General features: G+C 40.5%; 1 protein-coding gene across 7 annotated transcripts; it reads right to left on the bottom strand.

Moving 5' to 3' along the window:
- Nucleotides 1-606: 606 nt before the first annotated feature.
- LOC107997636 (zinc finger protein 888) lies at nt 607-20,332 on the bottom strand. 7 transcript variants are annotated; one of them, XM_062074678.1, is made up of 9 exons: nt 17,398-17,576; nt 10,849-11,003; nt 10,052-10,237; nt 7,866-8,170; nt 6,586-7,208; nt 5,994-6,305; nt 4,526-4,630; nt 3,016-3,284; nt 2,712-2,942 (listed from the first exon to the last, which is right to left on the bottom strand). In XM_062074678.1, the coding sequence occupies exons 2-9, from the start codon at nt 10,946-10,948 to the stop codon at nt 2,794-2,796; spliced, it is 2,049 nt and encodes a 682-aa protein (XP_061930662.1). In that variant the 5' UTR covers nt 10,949-11,003; nt 17,398-17,576; the 3' UTR covers nt 2,712-2,793. The 7 variants fall into 7 exon arrangements, with proteins under 7 accessions (XP_061930658.1, XP_016911867.1, XP_016911868.1 ...); XM_062074674.1 differs by having other exon boundaries at nt 607-3,284; nt 10,849-10,999; nt 16,298-20,332; XM_017056378.2 differs by having other exon boundaries at nt 607-3,284; nt 16,298-20,332.
- Nucleotides 20,333-20,368: the final 36 nt, after the last annotated feature.

The following is a 20,368-nucleotide window of genomic DNA, read 5'->3' on the forward strand; positions in this document are numbered from 1 at the left end:
GTTGACTCGAAGATAATGTTATTCGATAGGAAAGAGCCAAGTCGGTGCGGTTTCGCGTTTCATCCAATTATCGACCGTTGTCGACGTTGCGCGCTCTCTTCAATCTTTTTTCGAGAGACGCAGAATGACGCGGAGTGATATTTGAATCATTCGAAGATCAAATTGACGAATTCTTGTTTCATGAAAATAAAATTTTGCTCTAAATTAGAGCATTGTAATAAGTAATTTTCTTTTTTTTTTTTAGAAATTAAATGAACTGGATGAAGTCGACTTGGCTTTCGATCAATAGATTTTTGCAATGTTTTCTTTTTTTTATTTTGATCATAAGAATTTGAGAGTTACATAACCTCTTTTTACCATTTTCGATCATGTGCAATGTTACCGACTGAGTATGGAACGAGATAGCAACATAAATAGCGGCCAAAATTAAAACTAAATTTTTATCGAGAAATCAAACGGAATGATAAAAGTATCAACATTCGATACGTATTTTTTCTTTTTTTTTTTTTTTTATTAGAATTCAATGTGAAACGATAAATATATTACTCATATTTATAATATATAGAAATATATATGTTAAAAAATAAGAGATTGAAAATACACTCGTGATTTCAACATATTTTTATTTTATTTTATTCACGGTTATAACTTTTTCATTAGAAATTCTTTCACAAAAAATATATTTTAAGAAATTTAATAATATAAAATTAATTATATTAACATATTATATTATATTAATATATACACCAATTAATTAATTAATTAAGAAAAAAGTTGTATCGTAATAAAAGTTACGATTGTGATATTTAATTAAAAAAGGAACATTTAATTTAAAAAGGAAACGAGATAAAATATCTGAAAAGGAAAATAATTATAATAATTAATGAAATGAAATTTATTCGTTTATGCATGAATAAAAGAGCGTCTGACAAAAAGAAGGATCGTGCCGAAAATTGTAGAATTCCAGAGAATGAAGCGAAGTAGGTTCTCTGGAAATCTACATTTATCTTGGCTTATCACGTCCTCTGCTTAAATACAATAGATATAATATATTTCATATAATAACATAAACAAGATATTAATTTTGTACAAATATTTCTTATATAAAAATCATGCTCGTCTCTTGGCCACCCATCGATTTCGCGGATCACATGGCTCAATCTCTAGTTATTTCCTTTTCGTATTCTTTGCAATAGTCCATTCTGAAAATTGTAACTTACGCTTATAAAGTCCATATCGATCGAAAAACGAGAGTTAACTATGTATTATTTAATTGCAAAGACGGACGATGGACAAACGCACAAGACATCGATTGGAGACGATCGTCAAACATTAACATCGTTTTCTTGTTTTTTTTGTTTTTTTTTATCTTTTTCTTTTCCTTCCTTTTTTTCCCTTTCTTTTTTTTTCTTTTTTTTTTATCTTTTAAATTTACACAATTTATCGATCACATGAAAATATGATTTTAAATGTTATTCCTCGAGGAGTCGTGTGTTCTAATCACGAGTGAATTATCAAAACTCGAGTCAAGATACATTTTACATTAGCTTCTTTATACGAATATAACGCTAACGCTTTTTTTCGTCGTTTCAATTCTTTCATCAAAATCATCTCCTCTCGTTTCTTTCGCAATCAAAAAATTCTGTCCCTATCTGTTGTCCATTTAACCACTTCGATGATTCAATTTTTTTTCTATCTAAAATTGTTTTCGTTGGCTACGAGGAAAGATTTTTCGTTTCTCTTTCTTGCTTTCTATTTTTTTTTTTTTTTTTTCCTCTCTCAATATTTCTCGTTTGCTGCAACGTGGTCCAATATTCTAGTCAACATTTCGGCGATGTGGTCCAATATTCTACAAATTTCTAGGAACACCGAAACTCCCAAGGAACGAACAATTTATCTCATTTCGCCCGCGTTTCAGTCCTTCGATGAGGAGACGACGGATCAACTAGTATCGAGAAGCTCGATTTATATACCCTGAATTAGTCGGAAGTTGGATGTCGAAAGGCACTGGATCGGTCTTAATGGTAAGGACCAGTCACAACGAGTCTTTGGAAAAATCTTTGAAACGACGAAACATCCGAAGCAATAAAAAAATCTCTCCTCGCAATTTTCGCATCGGTGTTCAGACTCGTTGTGGCAAGTCCTTGGAATATCTTTGAACGATACGCCATTCCAAGTAAGAAAAATCATCTCTGGTCGATCAATTCTCGCAATTCTCGCGAAATCACATATAAATATTATCGTTACAGAGGCGTTTAATCACGAGATTGATCACACTTGGAAGAGAACACGTACTCCCACCCTCCCACCCGTATCAAAGTGTCTCTGGATCTAGAACCAATGCGTTTCGAGATCCATCTTCGCGTTCGTCTGTCCCTCTCGAGACCAACTGTTATCTGTTGTACACGTATTCAGGGTTGGTGAATACCGTCGCCTTCAACGTGATAGAGGATGACACCTGGGACAACGGGCGATCCTCGGGGATCGTATTCAGGCTCCTCTTGCGTTTCTCGTGCCTCCACAGTTTGTGTAGCGTTAGAGAAGCCTTGGTGTGGTAGGGTTGGCAAACAGCCCCTCTGGCCGGCGCGTCGTCGGGGCAGAGCCGGCATTTGAGCAGATTTCGTTTGGTTAGCTGAAGTCGGTAACGTTCCTTCAACTCGTCCAACTGTTTCTCAGCCGGCTTCGCTGATTCCTCGGGGCTCGCTTCCTCCTTTTCAGTCACCTGCTGTTGTTCCTCCGCCCCTCCGCCCAATTCTTCGAAGGAATCGTCGTCCACGAAGTCTTGGTTCCAAGTTACCTTCCTCGGCTGACTCTGCTTCCTCGGCCTTTGCCTCGCGTTCGGCTTCCTCTCGACGTTCTCGACCGGCAAAACGCAATCGAAGGACGTGGTGGCCCCGGTCGATCGGGAGGGTGCATTGCACTCTTCGGGAACGGCTCGGTAGCTGTGCGCAAAATCACGATTAAGTATAGTAGAAGTGAGGTGGTGGTGGTGGTGGTTGTGGTGATTGGTACAACCGGTGCACGGTTCGTCGTCGTGTACAACGTCGTGTTGTTGCTCGACTGGGCACGACGACGCGGAAACAACGGCTCGAGACGAACCGTGGTCGCGGCTCTGTATCTCGGTTCGATGGTGATCGTGGTTGGCGTCGTCGTTGGCGTGACGATGGCGACGACGTTGCTCGTGGTCGTGGCCGTGCCCGTCACCGCTCGACCGCCTCTCCTCCTCCTCCAAGGTCGGGTACGCCATTGTCGCTGCAGTTGCAGGGGAGTTTACCATCTCGTGGCTGCAACCACCGCGGCACTGTTCCATAAGTTACGTTCGCGTCATTTTTCTACCAACGAACGAGCGCTCGTCGACCGTGCGACGAGACGACGAGACGACGTTTACTTTTTTTTCTTTCTATCTTTTTCTTTTCTTTTCTTTTCGTTTTTAAGAAGAAAAAGAATAAGAGAGTAAGAGAGTAAGAGAGAGAGAGAGAGAGAGAAGAAACAAGTGACAACGAGAGAAGAAACAGAGACAAACTGGAAGTGAAGCGCAGGAGCGTGCACATATACCACACGTGGTCCTGGCGACACCGAAAGCAAACAAACGAAGCGTGCACACGGCGCGAACGGATAGAAAAAAAAAAGAAAACGTTGGAACAAAAAAATGACGCTGCAACGTAACATAAAGCGGAGAGGTGGAGGGGCGGGAGAAGAGCGGTGTCGAAGCGGCAGGTTGCAAATCTCGTTTCGATCCATCTCTTTCGTTTTGCAACAATTTTGTCCCTTCTCCCTCCCTCTTCGGTGGGAGGGCGAGAATAATCGAGAAGGAGAGAGAAAGGATCGGTTTAACGTCGTCGCCTTCGAACATAGCAAAATTATGTGCGCAACAACCTGCCGCTGAACAATGTCGATCATCGATCGTGTACAATGGTGTAGAATGCTGGAGTTTCAAAAAAAATAGAAAACAAAAATTACAAAAAAACTAAAATAAAATAAAAAAGCAAGCGCAGAAATCGCACTCGCAACTTAAGAGCACATAAAGCGGCGCTAACAATTTGACTTTCTTGGATATTTCTCGTGACCTCGGGAAAGGGAGGGGGGGAGGTTAATGATAAAACAAATTTATAACGAACCGTGATTGCCCATTGTGCGAGAAAATCCGTTGTGGCAAAAAAAAAAAAAAAAAACATTTCTCAAGGAAACTCGATCGTTCGAATCGATCTTCGAATTATTCCTCACAATGGAAATCCGACACTTACATTTTCGTTCGAGGATCTAGGATATACGAAATAATGGAATATTATATAACGCCTGGATCCTCGATAATCGACATCAAAATCGCTATAACGTGTTTCGATTTGTCGTCCGGGGACAAACAAGCAAACGAAATGCTAATTTAGCGTTAAATTAGCGTTCGCCGATCGTTGTGCGCAATTGTGTGATTCACATTTTGTACGGAGAAAGGGGGGAGGGGGGAAAAAATGAATAAATACAGCTAATGGGAGAGCATGGGAGCGACGAGGTCAGCGGATGTGCTTACCCGAGTATCGTTGTCGGTGGTATCACGGTGGTGGCAGGTGCTATGGCCGGTGCTGGGGCTGGAAAAACTGGCGGACCAGGTGGTGGTCGACCTCCTCCCGCGGGACTGTAAATTCGATAATTAACGATAAATCATCCAGCCTCGTGGTTTATTATCCCTCTATAGGGATATTACGTATCGCGAATGAACGAGAGAAAAGAATATTTCATCCCTGAAGTATGATATATAATGAAAAAAAAAAAGAATTTCCCTAAAATCTTTTCCATTCGATTCTTTGAATGCATAGAAAAGAATCCACGACGGTATCAAAATTTTATTGGAAGAAGTAAATTAAAATTGTACAAATTCGTTTGAAGAAAAGTGGTATTTGGAAGAAGATTTTTCAGAGACTTTAATCCTATTTTAATCCAGTTCTTCGCATAATTAAAACATCGCGTGTACCACGATACGATATAATAACACGCGAAAATAAATAAATAATGAAGCAAGCCAAAGAGGGGAGGAGGGGGAGAAGGAAGAAATTGTTAACAACAAATATTTGCTTCGTAACGGGGATCTACAAATGGTTTTCGATGGTAAACACGCGCCGACAAACAAAATTTCTCTTCCCTTGGACGAATGGATCGACGATGGGATTAATTGGTAAACGCGTTCGAAGTTTCCCTTCGAAATTCGGCGGTGCGGTCGACGGGGCTCAAAGACGTGGTTAACGAGCGGAAGGAGCACGAAATTTAAATCCGCTCGTTACACACTTGTTTGCCCCCGGGGGGACGCGGCCGAAAAAGTAACGTGGTGGATTAATCGCGTCCGATCGACTTCCAATTAAATCGTATTTAATGAATTTTCCCGCACGATTCCCGGCTGTGTCCTGTCGGAAGCACCGAGGCTAAACGCACACGAGCCCGCTCGAATTCGTCGAGTTTCCACTCTGGGGTGGAAAGCTCTCCGGCCTCGGTTAACGGAGCGTGAAGAAAAATGTTGCGCGAGAGTTGTTGGCCGAATTTTCCAAGTTAAGCGGGTTGCTCGAGTTATACGTTTCCGTGTCGTTCGACACGGTTTGCAAGCCAATTGGAATGAAATGAATCGGAAGATGAAAAAAAGGAACGAACTCGTTGGACGGAGCGTAGTTTGAATTGGTTCTCCACGCTTGGAACAATTGCGCTTGGAATCAAATTGTTTAACTGAGCGAGAAACACATTTTACACGTGTTTTACTAGAAAAAGAATGTGAAAATTAAAGAGGAGAATTTTTTTATTGAAAATTTGTATTCTAATAAATTGACTTGGCAAGTCCAAGGACTGTATCGACTTTTAAAGATCAAACTGACGTGTGCAAACTAAGAGAGAGAAATTTTTTTAACATTTGACAGAGAACATTTTTAGATAGATCGGACATCGTTATTGTACGATTCCTATTTTAAATTTCTGTTTTAAAATCTATGAGATCGGTAAATTAATAAGATCCTTACTGTAAAGGTTGCTGATGACGATTGGTCGGTGGTGGAGCAGCTTGAGCCGAGGACGTCGCGGGTGCGTTGGCACTGCTGACGCGATGCACATGCAGCTGGTGCATCTGAAGTTGTGCCGCATCTTCGCCAAGGAACGAGCATCTTGAGCATTGTCGTCTGTTGTGCACCTTCAACACGTGGGTGGCTAGACGCTCGGCGCGTGCGGCCTTGTACTCGCACAAGGTGCACGCGAACGGTTTCAGATGCGTGTTCAAGTGCCGTTTAAGGCACCAGTTGTCTACGCCACTCCAAGAACAATAGCAGCAGGTGTACCTGAAAATTTGTAACCGTATTAACCGACTCGATCCCAACAACGATTCCAAATTAAAGTATTTTCAAATTCGACGTTCAACAACAACGTGGATATAAAAATAGATCAAAAAAGAAATCATCGACTTGTAATCCCAAAAATTAAGAAACAAATAATTTTTTTTTATCTTCACTTGATCCCTGACGTACATGTAATACGTTATTATTCTTCCTTAACTCAACTTAACTCTCATCTTTTTAAACTTCTAATTTTACAGTTCGCAGTTACACAGAATTCGCTCACCTCCGCTCCTGGGCTCCTTTCGAGCCTCCCTTAAGATGGCTTTTGCTGTTGCAGCCCCCGTTCTGCACCCTCCTCCCTGTAGCACTGCAACTCGCGGTATCCGGTTGCATGATACCTGGTGCAGGCATCGACGTTCCTTGGTAAATCGCCGCGACTGCAGCCGTGTTAGCGGCAGAACTCGGCTGCAATTGGTAACTCTTGTTGTTATTAAAGCCTGAATAAGTCGCGTGCTGCGGCTGCTGCTGTGGCTGCGGTTGCTGCTGTGGCTGCTGCTGTGGCGGCTGCTGCTGCTGCTGCTGTTGCCCGTTCGCACTCGTGCTTGCGCCGCTCCCTGTTCCGGACTCTTGTTGAAGGGGCTTGGGCGCTGTCGATCCCGCCGGTCTACGTATCCTGGATAACTCGTATCCGTGCTCCCTATGCATCCTCAAGAAATGCTTCTTCACGTGATCGGCGCGATTGAACGGTTTGTAACATATGTAGCAGTGGAACGGCTTCTCCTCGCGGTGGATGTTCTCGTGTCTGGTGTACAGATCACGACGATCGGTTCCGTACGGGCAATATGGACAGGTGTAACGCTTCCCGCTTGCCGATACTGACGCTGACGATGGCATTGTTGTAGCGTTCTGTGAAGCGATTTTTGGGTTTTTTTTTTTAAGTCTTGACTTCTCTTCGTTTTGAAAAGTTTGGTAACGAAGGTTTGAACGATTATCTAGATTATTTTCTAACGATACGACAGGTTGTTTTCTGTTTCAGAAGGGGAACGGTTGAATGGAATCCTTGGAGGGAAAGGAAGGACGATTGATAGACGAGACGCGTGTCGGAAGTTGAATGATCAGGAAAATCGGAATAATTCCAAGCGATATGATACGATTCGAGTGGATTGGCTGGCGTAAAATTTTCACGAAAATAAAATGTTAAAATTGGAAATTATTAAGATTAAAAAAATCTATCTCACTGTTTATAAATATCACTTGCAATTTGATGGATTGATGATTTATAATTTGTTGAAAAATGGATGAAACGTATCATTCGCGAGTCTCGATATATGTATAAAGCACAAATCCACAATATGAAAATAAGGACACGCACGGAATATGGGAAAAATGAAAAAAATAAAAAAAAGTAGAAACGTAATCGATCAATTTCTTTTTTTTTTTTTTTTCCTCAATATAATCCAATATAATCCAAATCGAACGATAATATTTCACGAAAATTAACAACGATATTCACGAAGCAAGTATCATCCCCATGAGTAAAAAATCAGATAGAATGAGATTTACCTGGTGTAAATGTTGTGGTGCAGGAGCGGATGGCAACTCTTGTAACAGAAAAGTGGAAGGTACCGGTAGCAAAGCTGCAGGAACCGTCTGCGTTTCTTGGGTCCTTCTTGATGGAGGCGCACTTCTTTCTGCTCTTTCTCGCAACCTCTCCAAATAAGATATCACGTCTTCAACTTTCAACTCTGTCTGCAAATAGTCCTTCCTCGGGGAATGATGTCTGTTCCTTTCGTCAGCAAGGATTCTCGACGAATGAAGTTCCATGAAATGCTCTGCAACGTCGCGAGGTCCACCACCCATCACGTCCCCTGCTTAGTCAAATACTATTCGTCAATTTTCACAAAAGCTTGAAAATTTATGGGGAGAAATGGGGATGGGAAGGGGAGGGAGGGAAGATCCCCCTGACCTGGCCAAAAGTACAATACTTACAGTGTACTTACGGCATTACTTTAACGCTCTGTACCTGACCCCCTCTCCCTCCTCCCCCTCCTCCCTCCCACCGCCTACCTACCTAGTTGTTTATTGCTTCCAGGGATTATTATTTTGTTAAACCCACCAAGTTGGAAAGACTTCGTTTCAACAAATATTACAAATATTACAAAACTATCAATCCTTCGGAAATAAATGGAAAAATTAAAAAATTCGAAGGATCTATCGTTGATGATATAATTCCGATTTTCGTGATTTTATTAACAAATTTCGAAGAATTTTATATTTTATATTTTCCAAGATCGGCATTAGAGTTTGAAATATTTTAAGCCCAAAAAATAACAAAAAATAAATTTTGGATTTTGCTCATTTCAACGGTGTTTTTAGAAACGATAAATATGTGGCTTGGACTGCAGGAATATAAATGTGTAAAAGAAAATCCATCCGTAGCATTAACAAATATATCGAAAATTAAGGTGATAAATAAAGGAGAAAGTTGTTCAAAATTTTCTCCTCTACGATATATATATACCAAAATCATAGAAATCGACAAGAACAGCGAATAATTAAAATTAACGCAAAATTTAATCTTAAAATTAATGTAAAAAAAATGATGTGGCAAAGGGATTAAATCTTTATTATAGATATTAATTTTCGAGTGGATTATATATAAATTGATACACGATGAAACGTGTATCAATGTAAAACGTGGCAGTTTTCCTTAAAGCTAATGAAATTCGCGTAGAAACATAGGACGATCCCTCGATAGCGTCGTCAAACTCGACATTCGGTGGACACAAAGCCGATAATGAACGAGCTTAAGGATATTAGGGACGGAGCATGTCTGCACGCAAGGACGGAGAAAGGTGGTAAAAAGTATTGGAGAGGTATTATTTCACGCGAAAATTTGCATTTGCATGGCACAAGAAGGTAATAAAAGCTTGAAAATTACCGAGAAAATGCTGCCTCGGGGGCATTTTAAATAAATAAAATGGGAAATAAAAACCATTTCTTTCGTTCGAAAGAAATTTTACCGGTTTAACTATTTATTTTGTTTACTGTTTTTTGTGTTTAATTGTTTTTCTGTAACAGTGTTTCGTGTTTACTTATTAAATTTTTTAAAATTATTATTATGTTTTATATTATTATATCACTGTTATTTAAAATTTTTTTCAACGATGCGATTCATAATTACGCGTAACCAAGATTTTTTACTTATGTTTATGACTCGACGAAAACAAAAAATTCGTAGAAATTGAACGAAAACAGTTTTATCGGGGACGACGATTCAAAGCGGTTTCGATAAATTTTATATAACGTAACGTAATGTCGTTTGTACGTTATATTATTACATATTTATATAAACAAGATGACTCAACTTTTTTTGTTTATCGAGGCGAAATCGGTGAACGACATTTAGCTGTAAACATGGAAGAACGGACGGACAATCGTGTAGATCTTAATTATATTTAAAATAGTCAAAATTGAATCGAAGAAATATAAATAATGGCAAGGTGACTAAATCGACTTCGATTAAAATAATTCAAATAAACATTAATAAAAGAATATTCGTATTTATATTCGTTATTATATTGGAAGATAACGACCAACCATTTCTTTTACGAATCATCCCGAAGTTTCTCGAATTTAAACAACGCGTCGATTTTTATTCCATTTTAAATTCCAACATAAGATCATGGTAAAAAATCAACTAGCCTCGAGCCGGTCGATAATAAAATCGTGATAAATATGATACGAACCGCATTCGTAACATCTCCATGTTGCTTTTCCAGCGTGATAAGCAGCAATACGACTTCCATCGGTTCCTTTCAAAGGTTCCTCCTCGCAAGTCCAGTTTCCGTCATCGCTACCATCGGTCCCGTTTCCGGTGTCCTCCTCGGTCTTGTACGAAACGGAAGTTTCAAACTCGTTCTGAACGCTCGAGGCTAAAATAAACGAACTAGCTAAGTTTCGTTCCACCGTGAAATTTCATTTTCATGCATATACCATGGCGAGCGTGTTTTCCACACGGATGCCATTGCTCTTACATATATATATATATATATATATGTAAAATAATGTTTCGTTACGCGAGGCAGAAAGAGCATCATTATATCGTTTAAAGTGGTATAGAAATTATTTATCACAGTCTGGTTAATATTCATACTTTGTAATTACTTCGTTCGTATATTAGCTTTCAACTGCCGTAATAACGTGTATAAAACGTGAATTAAACTTTATATTTTAGAATCGTATAAGATGTATTTTTATTGTTTATAAGATGTATTTTATTGTTCGTACAAGATGTATTTTTTCTTTTTTTTTTTAAATTTTAACCATCATTGAAAATGGTTTCGAAAAAAGTCGAGTAAATATTAAATAATTTACGTTGCTTCGATCCATATCTCGCGAAATATTCGTGCAAAAAAGGAAGAGAGACGGATATAAGAATTTATCATTTTTCTATCGATATATATATATGCTTTATGATCAATTTGAATAGCTCTTCTTTCTTACAAAAAAGAATAAACATTTCATTGCAAATTAATTCACTCACTTCTGTGATCAGGATCCTCGCCGTACAATTTCCTGGTTATCTCTTTAAACATATCCTCGTAGCAGTCGAGCCTGCTAATTCCCGTGCCGCTACCCTCCATCTTCCGAGCCCTCGTCGGTCACCCACTATCCTCGGAAGAATAAACCCACGTCTACCTGGGAACCGAAATGAGGCGGTGGGTAAGTCGGGTTGTAACTAATAATCACGGACGAAAAATGCGTTTCTCTCTTCCTTTTCAAGAACATTTTCACTCCCTTTCCCCGCACTTGTGACAACAATAGGTCAACTTTCGACCACCGTTATTTCCTTCCTTCCACTCTCTTTCTTTTCCGCTCGTTTACGAGGGGTTGGAGGGTTGGGAGGAGGAGGAGGGTTCTTTGTTTTATTTTCTTTCTTTTTTTTTTTTTAGAATCGTTTCACGAAGGGTGGATCGACGACGAGATGGGGTCTAATTGGCTCATCGAAGCTTAATTAAATCTTGTCGAGGCGCTTCCCTTAATCCATGCGACTTAACTTTACGCTGACCGGCTTAAGTGGTCCATTTGCATAAACGATGGAGATATTCCAGGGGTAAGGAGGATGGGGATAATTTGGCAAATATTTTAACACGTGTTTTTCTGTAAGAGCCTTTTGTGTACGCGACGTGAGTTATTTTTAAGGAGAAGGGAATTGAAATATTTTCGTAATTCTTTCCAAATTCATTTTAAATGAGATTTTAGATTTATACGTTTCTACTTGTACTGTAGTAAGAAAATTAGAAACGAAATAAGAATTACTTTTTAATACGATTTTTAATTTTTATTGAAATAATATTGTTTGTAGAAAGATATTTTCGTATGCAAAAATGGATGGTTTTTATAATTGTTGAGAGAGAAAACAAAGTTAAAAGGAAAATTTGGAATTTCCATTGAAAATATCGGTTCGTGAATGGAGTGCTTTACTGTGTAAACTGGTTGGTAAATAGAGTTTGAATAGAGTCGTTCTTCATGCTAAGTGGAGACGTATCATCGATTTGCTCAGTGGATTTATGGAAGTGTTCGAGGATGACGTATGAAATATCGTTTCTCATCAGCATTCAATTTTTCAAAAAGTTCGAAAAAAAAATGGTAAAAAGTAAAGATACGACATTCAATGATCGGATATTTCGGACATCCATTTTTAAACATTCTTTCTTTGTTTAAAATCAAAACAACAAATTAAAAACGAGCAATTTTTTATTTTTATGTACACAATTAAATGTAAAAATTATTCTTCGCTAAATATTTTTTACGTTGACCAATATAATTTTTTTAATCGACAAATAAAGTATTTATATCTTCTCATTTGAAAGAATGTAAAACATAGAAAATTTAAAAAAAGAAAAAAAGAAAAAATTGCAGCAACAAAATCGTACAGAATTTTTACATCGAGCTAAATTCACATTTTTTCTTTTTTTTTTTTTTTTTTATAGAAAATCTACCTCGATCCTCTATCTTCTTCTTATCTTGTATATATTCAGCTGCAAAGCGATTAAAAAATATCTTGTTGCAAAGCTACTTTCTATCTTGGTGCATCTGAAAAATCGATTCATTCTATCGGAAAACGTCGTGAACAAATGGAACACGTGATTGGTACTCAAACCACGTAGAAAAATGCTTTGTAATGCTGCATCGGATTATGGGATTAACAATAATACGATGTTACGATGAATGATACTTCATTCTGATGCACTTTCTCTTGCAACAAGTTTCTAACTAAAATTTCCTCGCATTCAGATTTGCCAAAATTTGTTTCGTAATTTCGTGAATTCGTTTTCCAAATTTTTATCAAAGAAAAATAGAATTCCTTACCTTAAAACCTTATAAAATTTGTAAAGATTCGTTCAGAAATTCGCTAAAAAATAAATTATGAATTAAATCTTCTATCTTTTATTTTCTTATTTGTTATAGATTATTATAAAGCCTTGACAATCATTTTCATTTCAGTTATTCGAATTTTTCCCACGATTTATAAAATTAAAAACTTCGGGATCAATCTTTTAATAATAATCCTTTCAATAAATTTGAAGAAAATATTTTCGTCGATATTAAAAATTATATTCGAGATAATGAAATAAAAAGCGCAAAAGGAGAACAATTCAAGAGGATATTTTCGCCATTTCGTGGAAGATAAGATCGAAGATAAAATTACGAAACGAGGGGAGAATAATAATAAATAATGAATAATAATAAATGGCCATTTTACGGCGAAATGAAAATTCTGCCAAGTCTAGTAATGTATACCAACTGTAAACCCATCGAAACGATGGGCGGATCGTCGGTTGAAAGCAAACGAGACAATAGCAATTCCAGTGAAAGACATTCTGGCCGCGTTCGAACGTAAATACAGGGTTAATGCGCGGCAGGAAATCGTGGCTGGTGTTCCAGCACGATGACAGGAACCCGGTGGCAATGCGGAACTCCGTATCGGAAGCGTTAACGAGTTCTCTCCCCGGAGGTGGAGATGGCGCGATGGAATTAGAATCGAGGTTGTTACAGGCCGTTTAGAAGCGGCGATCGTCGTCACGGATTTTCAATTAGACCCACTTAGAAATCAAGCGTGAAGATACGGGATAATTATTATGCACGCTTCTTCTATGCGGATGCTTTACTTTTTGCAGAATCTCTTCCGAGAGATGAATTCCGCTTGCTTCTGTGAGTGCTCTGTATTTTGAAATGAGATTTTTTTTTTGGATAAACGATCATTATGAAGGCAATTCTTTGTGGATCTTTGAAAATGGCTTTTTTTTGTTCTTCGAACAGTTTTTAAGGAAGATGAAGTATCAAAGGGACGTTAGAAAATGTTTATAAGCTTCTGCAAAGCTGTTAAACTGTTTTGGAATTTCAAGGAAAGACACTTTCTCTATGAATTTTTTAATTCCTTCTTGTCTTCGTTTTTCGAATGTCACAGAGAGGAAGGAACTCGGTGTTTGTCAATTTTCAAAAAATTGCGGAGAAAAATTCAATTTCCTATACAAAAGAATTTTTAATATTCCTCTTTCCTTCTTTTTTTTTCTCCCTGAATGTCAATTTCGAAAGGAATCCTCGAGAGCTTTTGAAGAACATTGGAGAGCAACTCGGCATATTTCGTTGTATCGGTACATTCCTTTGGGAAGGAATCGCAATAGATGGAGGAGGAACGAGGAGCAATTGCGAACGCGGTTCGAGGATCTCGAGAAACTGGATCGAAGTTAAGACCACTTTACAATTCGTTCAAGCGTGAGCAGTCTTAAACTCTTTTTCCCGACTCGAGGAGGGTTGAAAAATCCGACTCCGTGTTACCAGTTGTTAAATATTCATGAACCGGGAAATCTTTCGCCTTTGAAGCAGTGTCACAATTTAGAAGGTTGACTCGAAAAAGAGGCATTGATTTTCACTTAGAACTGGAACAAAAGCGAAAATCTTCGTTTCCATTCGAGCGACAGGAACGACATCTCTTCCGTTTCAAAAGAAACACATTTTCCGCTCAAATTTTTGCTTCAACTTCTTCGAAGGATAACAATTCTTTATGAAATGACGAAAAACTGAGAGGAGGAAAATCCGAAACTTGGAAAGAAATAGAAGGAATATAGAAAGGTCGAAAATTTTATTAAACTATTCATAAGGATGAAAGAGGTAACGATCTTTCCAAGTATCAAAAAGAATCGGTCGGTATTAATTACGCGATTACCTAGTCACTGGTGGAAAAGAGCGGAACGTAATTAGATAAAACACGATCGATTGATGCCAATTCTATTTGCCACCCTTCAAGCACAAGGGGAAGGTCGATCGTTGGAAGGGATCGCTTGAAAGCAATCGAGCATAAAGACGAGCAGTTCTTCATCGAGACGAGCCCCATTGTGCTCGATGAAACCAAGGATGTCACGAGCAACTCCTCCAATCTTATTCAAACTCCTTTTCTATAACGGCACGATCACGCTGAGATTCCCACAGGAGCGTAAATACTTTCAAACAGAAAAATCTCGGTAGAAAAGCTCGGCCCAACGGACGCCCGAGGGGAGAAAAAAACCATCGGCCACGTGGTTTATCGAAAGCAAAACTGTTCTTAACCAACCCAGACGTTCAACAGACCTCTTTTCCTCCCCAAATGCAAACAGCTAGAACGACTACTTACCACCTACTGCTCCAAACTTTCAACGTTATCCTCCTTACCGATTTACCGATGTCTATTTAAGCGCACTCGCACTGATTAACAGTACTTGTACTTTTACCGATCGATTTCTCTCATCGATCGTATCCCCCAATATTCTAATTGTCAACGAAGAATAAACAAATTTTTCGAAACCATTTTTAAAAATTGAAAAGATATTTCATTTCAAAATTGTGCATCGAGAAGAAATTGTTTCTTTTAACGTATATTCACGCATATATATATGCTCCAAACAATTGGAAAGAGTTGTTCCGATCATTAACCAAAGACCGTTAACCCGATAAATCGCCCCACCCTCTTCGAAACGCGAATAAATTACCCACCACCCAGAGAGTATTGTAGCGCTTTTAGAGAAGCAACACATTCCAGAAGGGAACGAAATCAATCCGTGAGCAACGCGTAACGCGGCTCGTTAGCTAACCGATCGGGGTGGGAGACGGTCGACCGTCAATCGAACTGGATCCCCCACCCTCCCGACGAGAGATCGATCGATTTCGATCCTGGCGGCGACGTAACGCAAACTTTTCAGTCAGGGATGACCGGAATGAGGAAGAAGAAGAAGAAGAAGAAGAAGAAGAAGAAGAAGGCTGACCCGTGTATTGATCGAACCGCCGCGCGAGCGGAAAACTCGCAGGGGGAGCGAGAGAGAGGAAGAGAAACGAGCAAAGGAGGAGGGAGAAAGACGGGGTGCACCTCTGGCGAACCCTAGCCGAGGTTACCCACTCGTACATCCATACGTCCTCGTTGGTACGAGGTGGCACACACACGTGCAGGGCAGGTTTCAGTGCTCGCACAGGGGTGGTGGCGTTAGAACGTTCTCGCGGCGTGGAAGGGGTTAAACCGGCGACGAATAAATCAATATTCCCCTCCGGAGCGATCGAGGACACGTCCCGGAGGCGACAGATGGCGAGGGTGCCTTGTCTAGCCTCGTGTTCGAGTCTCTGCGCCGGTTGAGCACCACTGTCTCCGAAGAAAACCTAAGCTTGGTGGGGAGAGAGATGCGGGTGGGTAGAGAGTTCTGTAGGATATATACAACGATGAACGTTCGAGGGAACGAACAGAGTAGAAGAAAAGAAAGAAGAGGGAAAGGTGATGAGCGAGAGAGAGAGGGAGAGAGAGAGAAGTAACGTCGGGGAGTAGGAGCACGGAGCGAGATCGAGATAGCGTGAAGCAAGTGGAGGGGCATCGGGAGGTGGTGGGAGAGAGAAGAAGAAGTGGTGGGGATAGAGAAGGCGCGCGCAGTGTGCCATTCAAATTCATCCGGAAATTATTACCGACTAACCAAGGACGGCGAGCGCGCCACTCCTCCATGCATGCGCGCGTACATACGGGCGCACACAGCGATTTATAAATACACAGCGGTGTCTGTATAACACTTTGGAAGACACAGTAGCCGCGACGAGACACGTAACCGACGCGTAGCTGAATTTCGATCGCAATCGAGCAATTCTCCCGGTTGGATCACCGCTCTTCTGGCCTTCGTTGCGAGAACGTTGCGGGAACGTCTGTTCGATCTCTGATGTTGCACGATCGTGCGCCATCGTAGAAGCGCGCATAGACGGGACACACGCGAGGAGGAATCGACGTATGCCGACGTAGCGCGAGCGGGACACGCACACGCGATGCATTCTCTTCTCGGTTCACTCGTACGCGTACCGTGCACCGTGACGCGAGACTAGCACGATCCACTCGCGCGCGAGCCAGCGTCGTACGCGCGTTCCCTCGTCCCCCTGGTGCGGAGTTGGAATATACACGCACTCGGAACAAAGTTTTTCGAGCTGGCTGCGCGAGGACGCTGTCTTCTCGGCGACCATGTATAACTTTGCCTCGCGATGCACACACGATACACACACACGTTTCCTCTCGCGTTCGGCGGCTCTATTCGCGTCACGCTCCTCACGTCACTCTGTCGTCACTCTTGCTCTTCGATCGATCGTCGTCGTCGTCGCTTCTCGGGTTCCGTCCATTCGTTTCGATTCGATTTATTCGTGGCACGCTGCTATAACGTGTAACGCGGAATAGAATCGAGGGCGCATAACGAGGAGGGAAAAAATTCTGGATGTGGGGGGAAAAAAAACGAGAAAAGCTTGCGGAAGATCGGGATCCCGTGGTTATTGGTCGTTCGTTGAGAGTGGAACGAGCGGAAGAAAGAAGGACGGGAACGGAAGGAGGAGAGAAAGACGCGGAATGGGGGGGTCCCGTGTGCAAGGGAAAAATTGAAGCGCGCGCGAACGAGTTCATCGAGTAGGAGAACGACGAAGAAGAAGAAGAAGGAGAAGAAGAAGGAGGAGGAGAGGAGGAAGAAGAAGAAGAAGAAGAAGAAAGAGAAAAAAGATGAAGACACCGAGGCTGAAGATACTGTGCGTGCACGAGAATACTCACTTGGGTTTTGTCGGCGGTGTGACGAGAACTCGGGACGTGCCTCGATGGAAATTCGTTGTTCGAGGAAACGTTGTGCTGGTTCGGTTGCAGGTTGTTTCCTCGACGGCAGTCGGGTGGCGAGTGGGTGGGCAGGCGGGGTGGCAGGCGGACAGAAGTGGGTGGTGCGGGTGGGTTGGGAGCTAGCGGCGTGTGGGTGGTGGGAGTGGGGTGAGGGAACCCAATACCACCCTCCTCGCCCATTCAATCCTGCAGTATTAGGGGGAGCAGTCGAGCCTGTTTCCTCCCCTCCCTCCCACCCTTCCTCCCACCCTCCTCCTCCTCCTCCTCCTCCACCCTCCTCCTCTTTCGGCCTCTGTCTCCGTCTCCCTCTCTCTCCCTCTCTTTCTCACTCTGCAGCATATATCCAGCGCAGGCAGAGAAACGTCTAGGACGACGAGGATGATGTCGGAGTCGACGACGGATCGTTGCACGCGTGTTGGTGCTTACTTTGAACGGTGTGGAGGCGTCCACGCATGTTTGCGTGCGTCTGTGGTCTTTACTCTCTGCCCGCCTGGACTCTCTTCCTTCTTCTGCTACACGCACACGCAGCCAGCCGAACCGAACCTCCCTGCACACGTGTTCACGACGCAGCAGTCTCTCTGCCGGTCGAGGGGCGGATTCTCTGGGGTGGGAGGAGAATTTACGGAGGCCTTTTCGAGGTCCTTGCCGAGGGAACCTTTCCTCGGAAGGATCTGGAACATTGGGTCTTCTCGCAGACCTGTATTTTCGAACGAGCTTTACGGAACCGTTGGATAGAGAGAACGTTTCCGAGGGGATGATGGAAGTCGATCGCCAAATGCTCGTATATCCTTGACGGAAACAAGGGTACGGTTATGCTGTTGTTTTTCGTTTGGGCCGAGAGAAGTTTTTGGCCGTTTCTCATTCAATTCTCCTTTCCCCTCCCACCCTCCTCCTCTTCCCCGCTCTTTCATTTCAGAGAAAAGATTGCACGATTTAAAAAAGGGAAAAAAGAAACACGATGTCGTAGATTATTGGATATTGGAAATGGTAATTGGGAACGAGAGAAAAAGAATATGATTCTTTTGAACGAAAGTTTTTATCTTTTGAAACGGAATTTTTCTATAGGGAAGTGGGAAAAATTAGAAGGTCAAAGGGTGCAAGATCGAAGCACCCAAGCTTGAAACATGTATCGATATAGTTGAATTTTGGGGAGCTTTCTATTTATAGAAAAATTCAATACACGAATATTCTATTGATCTTTAAAAATTAATTCAGTTTGAATTCATATTTAAACATCGTGGTATAGAATTATTTTCTTTCTTCGAATAAAGAGTTTATTTTCTGTAATGATATTACAGAAATTATAGCAAAAAGTAGTACTTTTTATTTAAAACAATTGTATAAAAAAGTTTCTTATTAATTTGAAATGCTAATTTTACGAATTTATCGTTAAGAAAAGTTTAATTTTAAGACACAAAGGAATCGGGTAATTGAAAGAAGTAGCATATTGTTCGCCGATTTCTTAATTTATATCGTACCAATTCCACCGATATATCGAGAAATGAGAAAATTGCAGATATCTCTGTTATCGACAAAAATGAAAACGGAGATATTTCTACGTCGATAATATTGTTTCTCTACAAAATTAGGTTCTTCGATGTCAGATGTCACTAGCTTCGATCGCGAATGATTCGTATAACTTTACCATACGAGTTCGGATCAATATTGGGAATAAGAAAAATTATTGACGTGTGTAGTTTTCCGAAATAAATTCCGAATTATTTTTAATTATGAATCAGAATTGCTACTACAGATGATTAATATATTTAGAAATATATATTTACTTCTCCAATTTCATTGGAGTAATAAAATAAATATTTTATCTTCACCATCTTTTCATCCATTTATTTCCTGTTATTTTAATTATTTTAGATTTCCAAAAACTATTAATATAATAAAAGTAAATATTTTTTTTAAAATATTAAATTCAATAAACTCTAATCTCATAGAAGATTTATTTATTTTTTGTGAATATACAGAAAATAACTTTTTTTTAGAACTTTTTATTTATTTACATTTTATAAGAAATAAATAACCGTATTTCGTTATTATTTGTATAAATTTATTTTTATGGAAAGAGACTTCGTTCAAAAAAAAAAAAAAAAGGAAAGAAAAGAAATAAAACGGATATCCAAATGAACCTTGTTTTCTAGGAATGCAAGGGCAAAAGCGATAAGACCAAATACATTTTCGACGTCAAACCTTTACGTCATCCCGTGGTATGGCACGTGGTACGCGTCATCGCTTATTATTCTCAAACAGATCACATGCGTATTGTTGCGCGCGAACTATGGGAGAAACAGCACCTGTTACAATCATCCATAATAAAACTTCCGTATTTGCGAATATCTTCTCTTCGATAACGATCGGCTTGGAAAAAATTAAAACTATTAAAAAGCAAAAGAAGAGAAAACTAAAAAGAAAAGAAAAGAAAATACAAAAAAAAAAAACTTTAAAAGAGATAAGAAACTATTATTATTAAATCTAACTTCAACGTCAACAACTGTTCCAAACTGTTGAATAAAAAAATAAGTTCCAGGATGATCAATTAAGTATACTTCATTTACTTCTTTTTCACTCGACATTTTACTCGACTATCCTTCAAACCATTAAATCCATCATTACGTACTATTTCACCAGTTAAGTCCTCCTCAACGGTTGAACCACAAAGAAACTCTTTCAACTGGGATTCCCCGAAATAATCGGATAAAAATCGTCCGTAGGATTGGCACAGGCTCATTGACACCGCTTCCTCCCCATCCCTCTCCCCTCCCCCGAAAGGACACGCGTCGTGAACGAAAGAGAAGGAGTCGAAAAGGAGTCCATCAGCGGGTCGTTCGCACGCGGGGTCGCGAGCACGAACCGAAACACGGGCGGGCTGCGTCGGCGTCGGCGTGGCGGTGGCGCGGCG

This window comes from Apis cerana, linkage group LG5 (genome assembly GCF_029169275.1).
Source record: "Apis cerana isolate GH-2021 linkage group LG5, AcerK_1.0, whole genome shotgun sequence".
Taxonomy (NCBI): Eukaryota; Metazoa; Arthropoda; class Insecta; order Hymenoptera; family Apidae; genus Apis; species Apis cerana.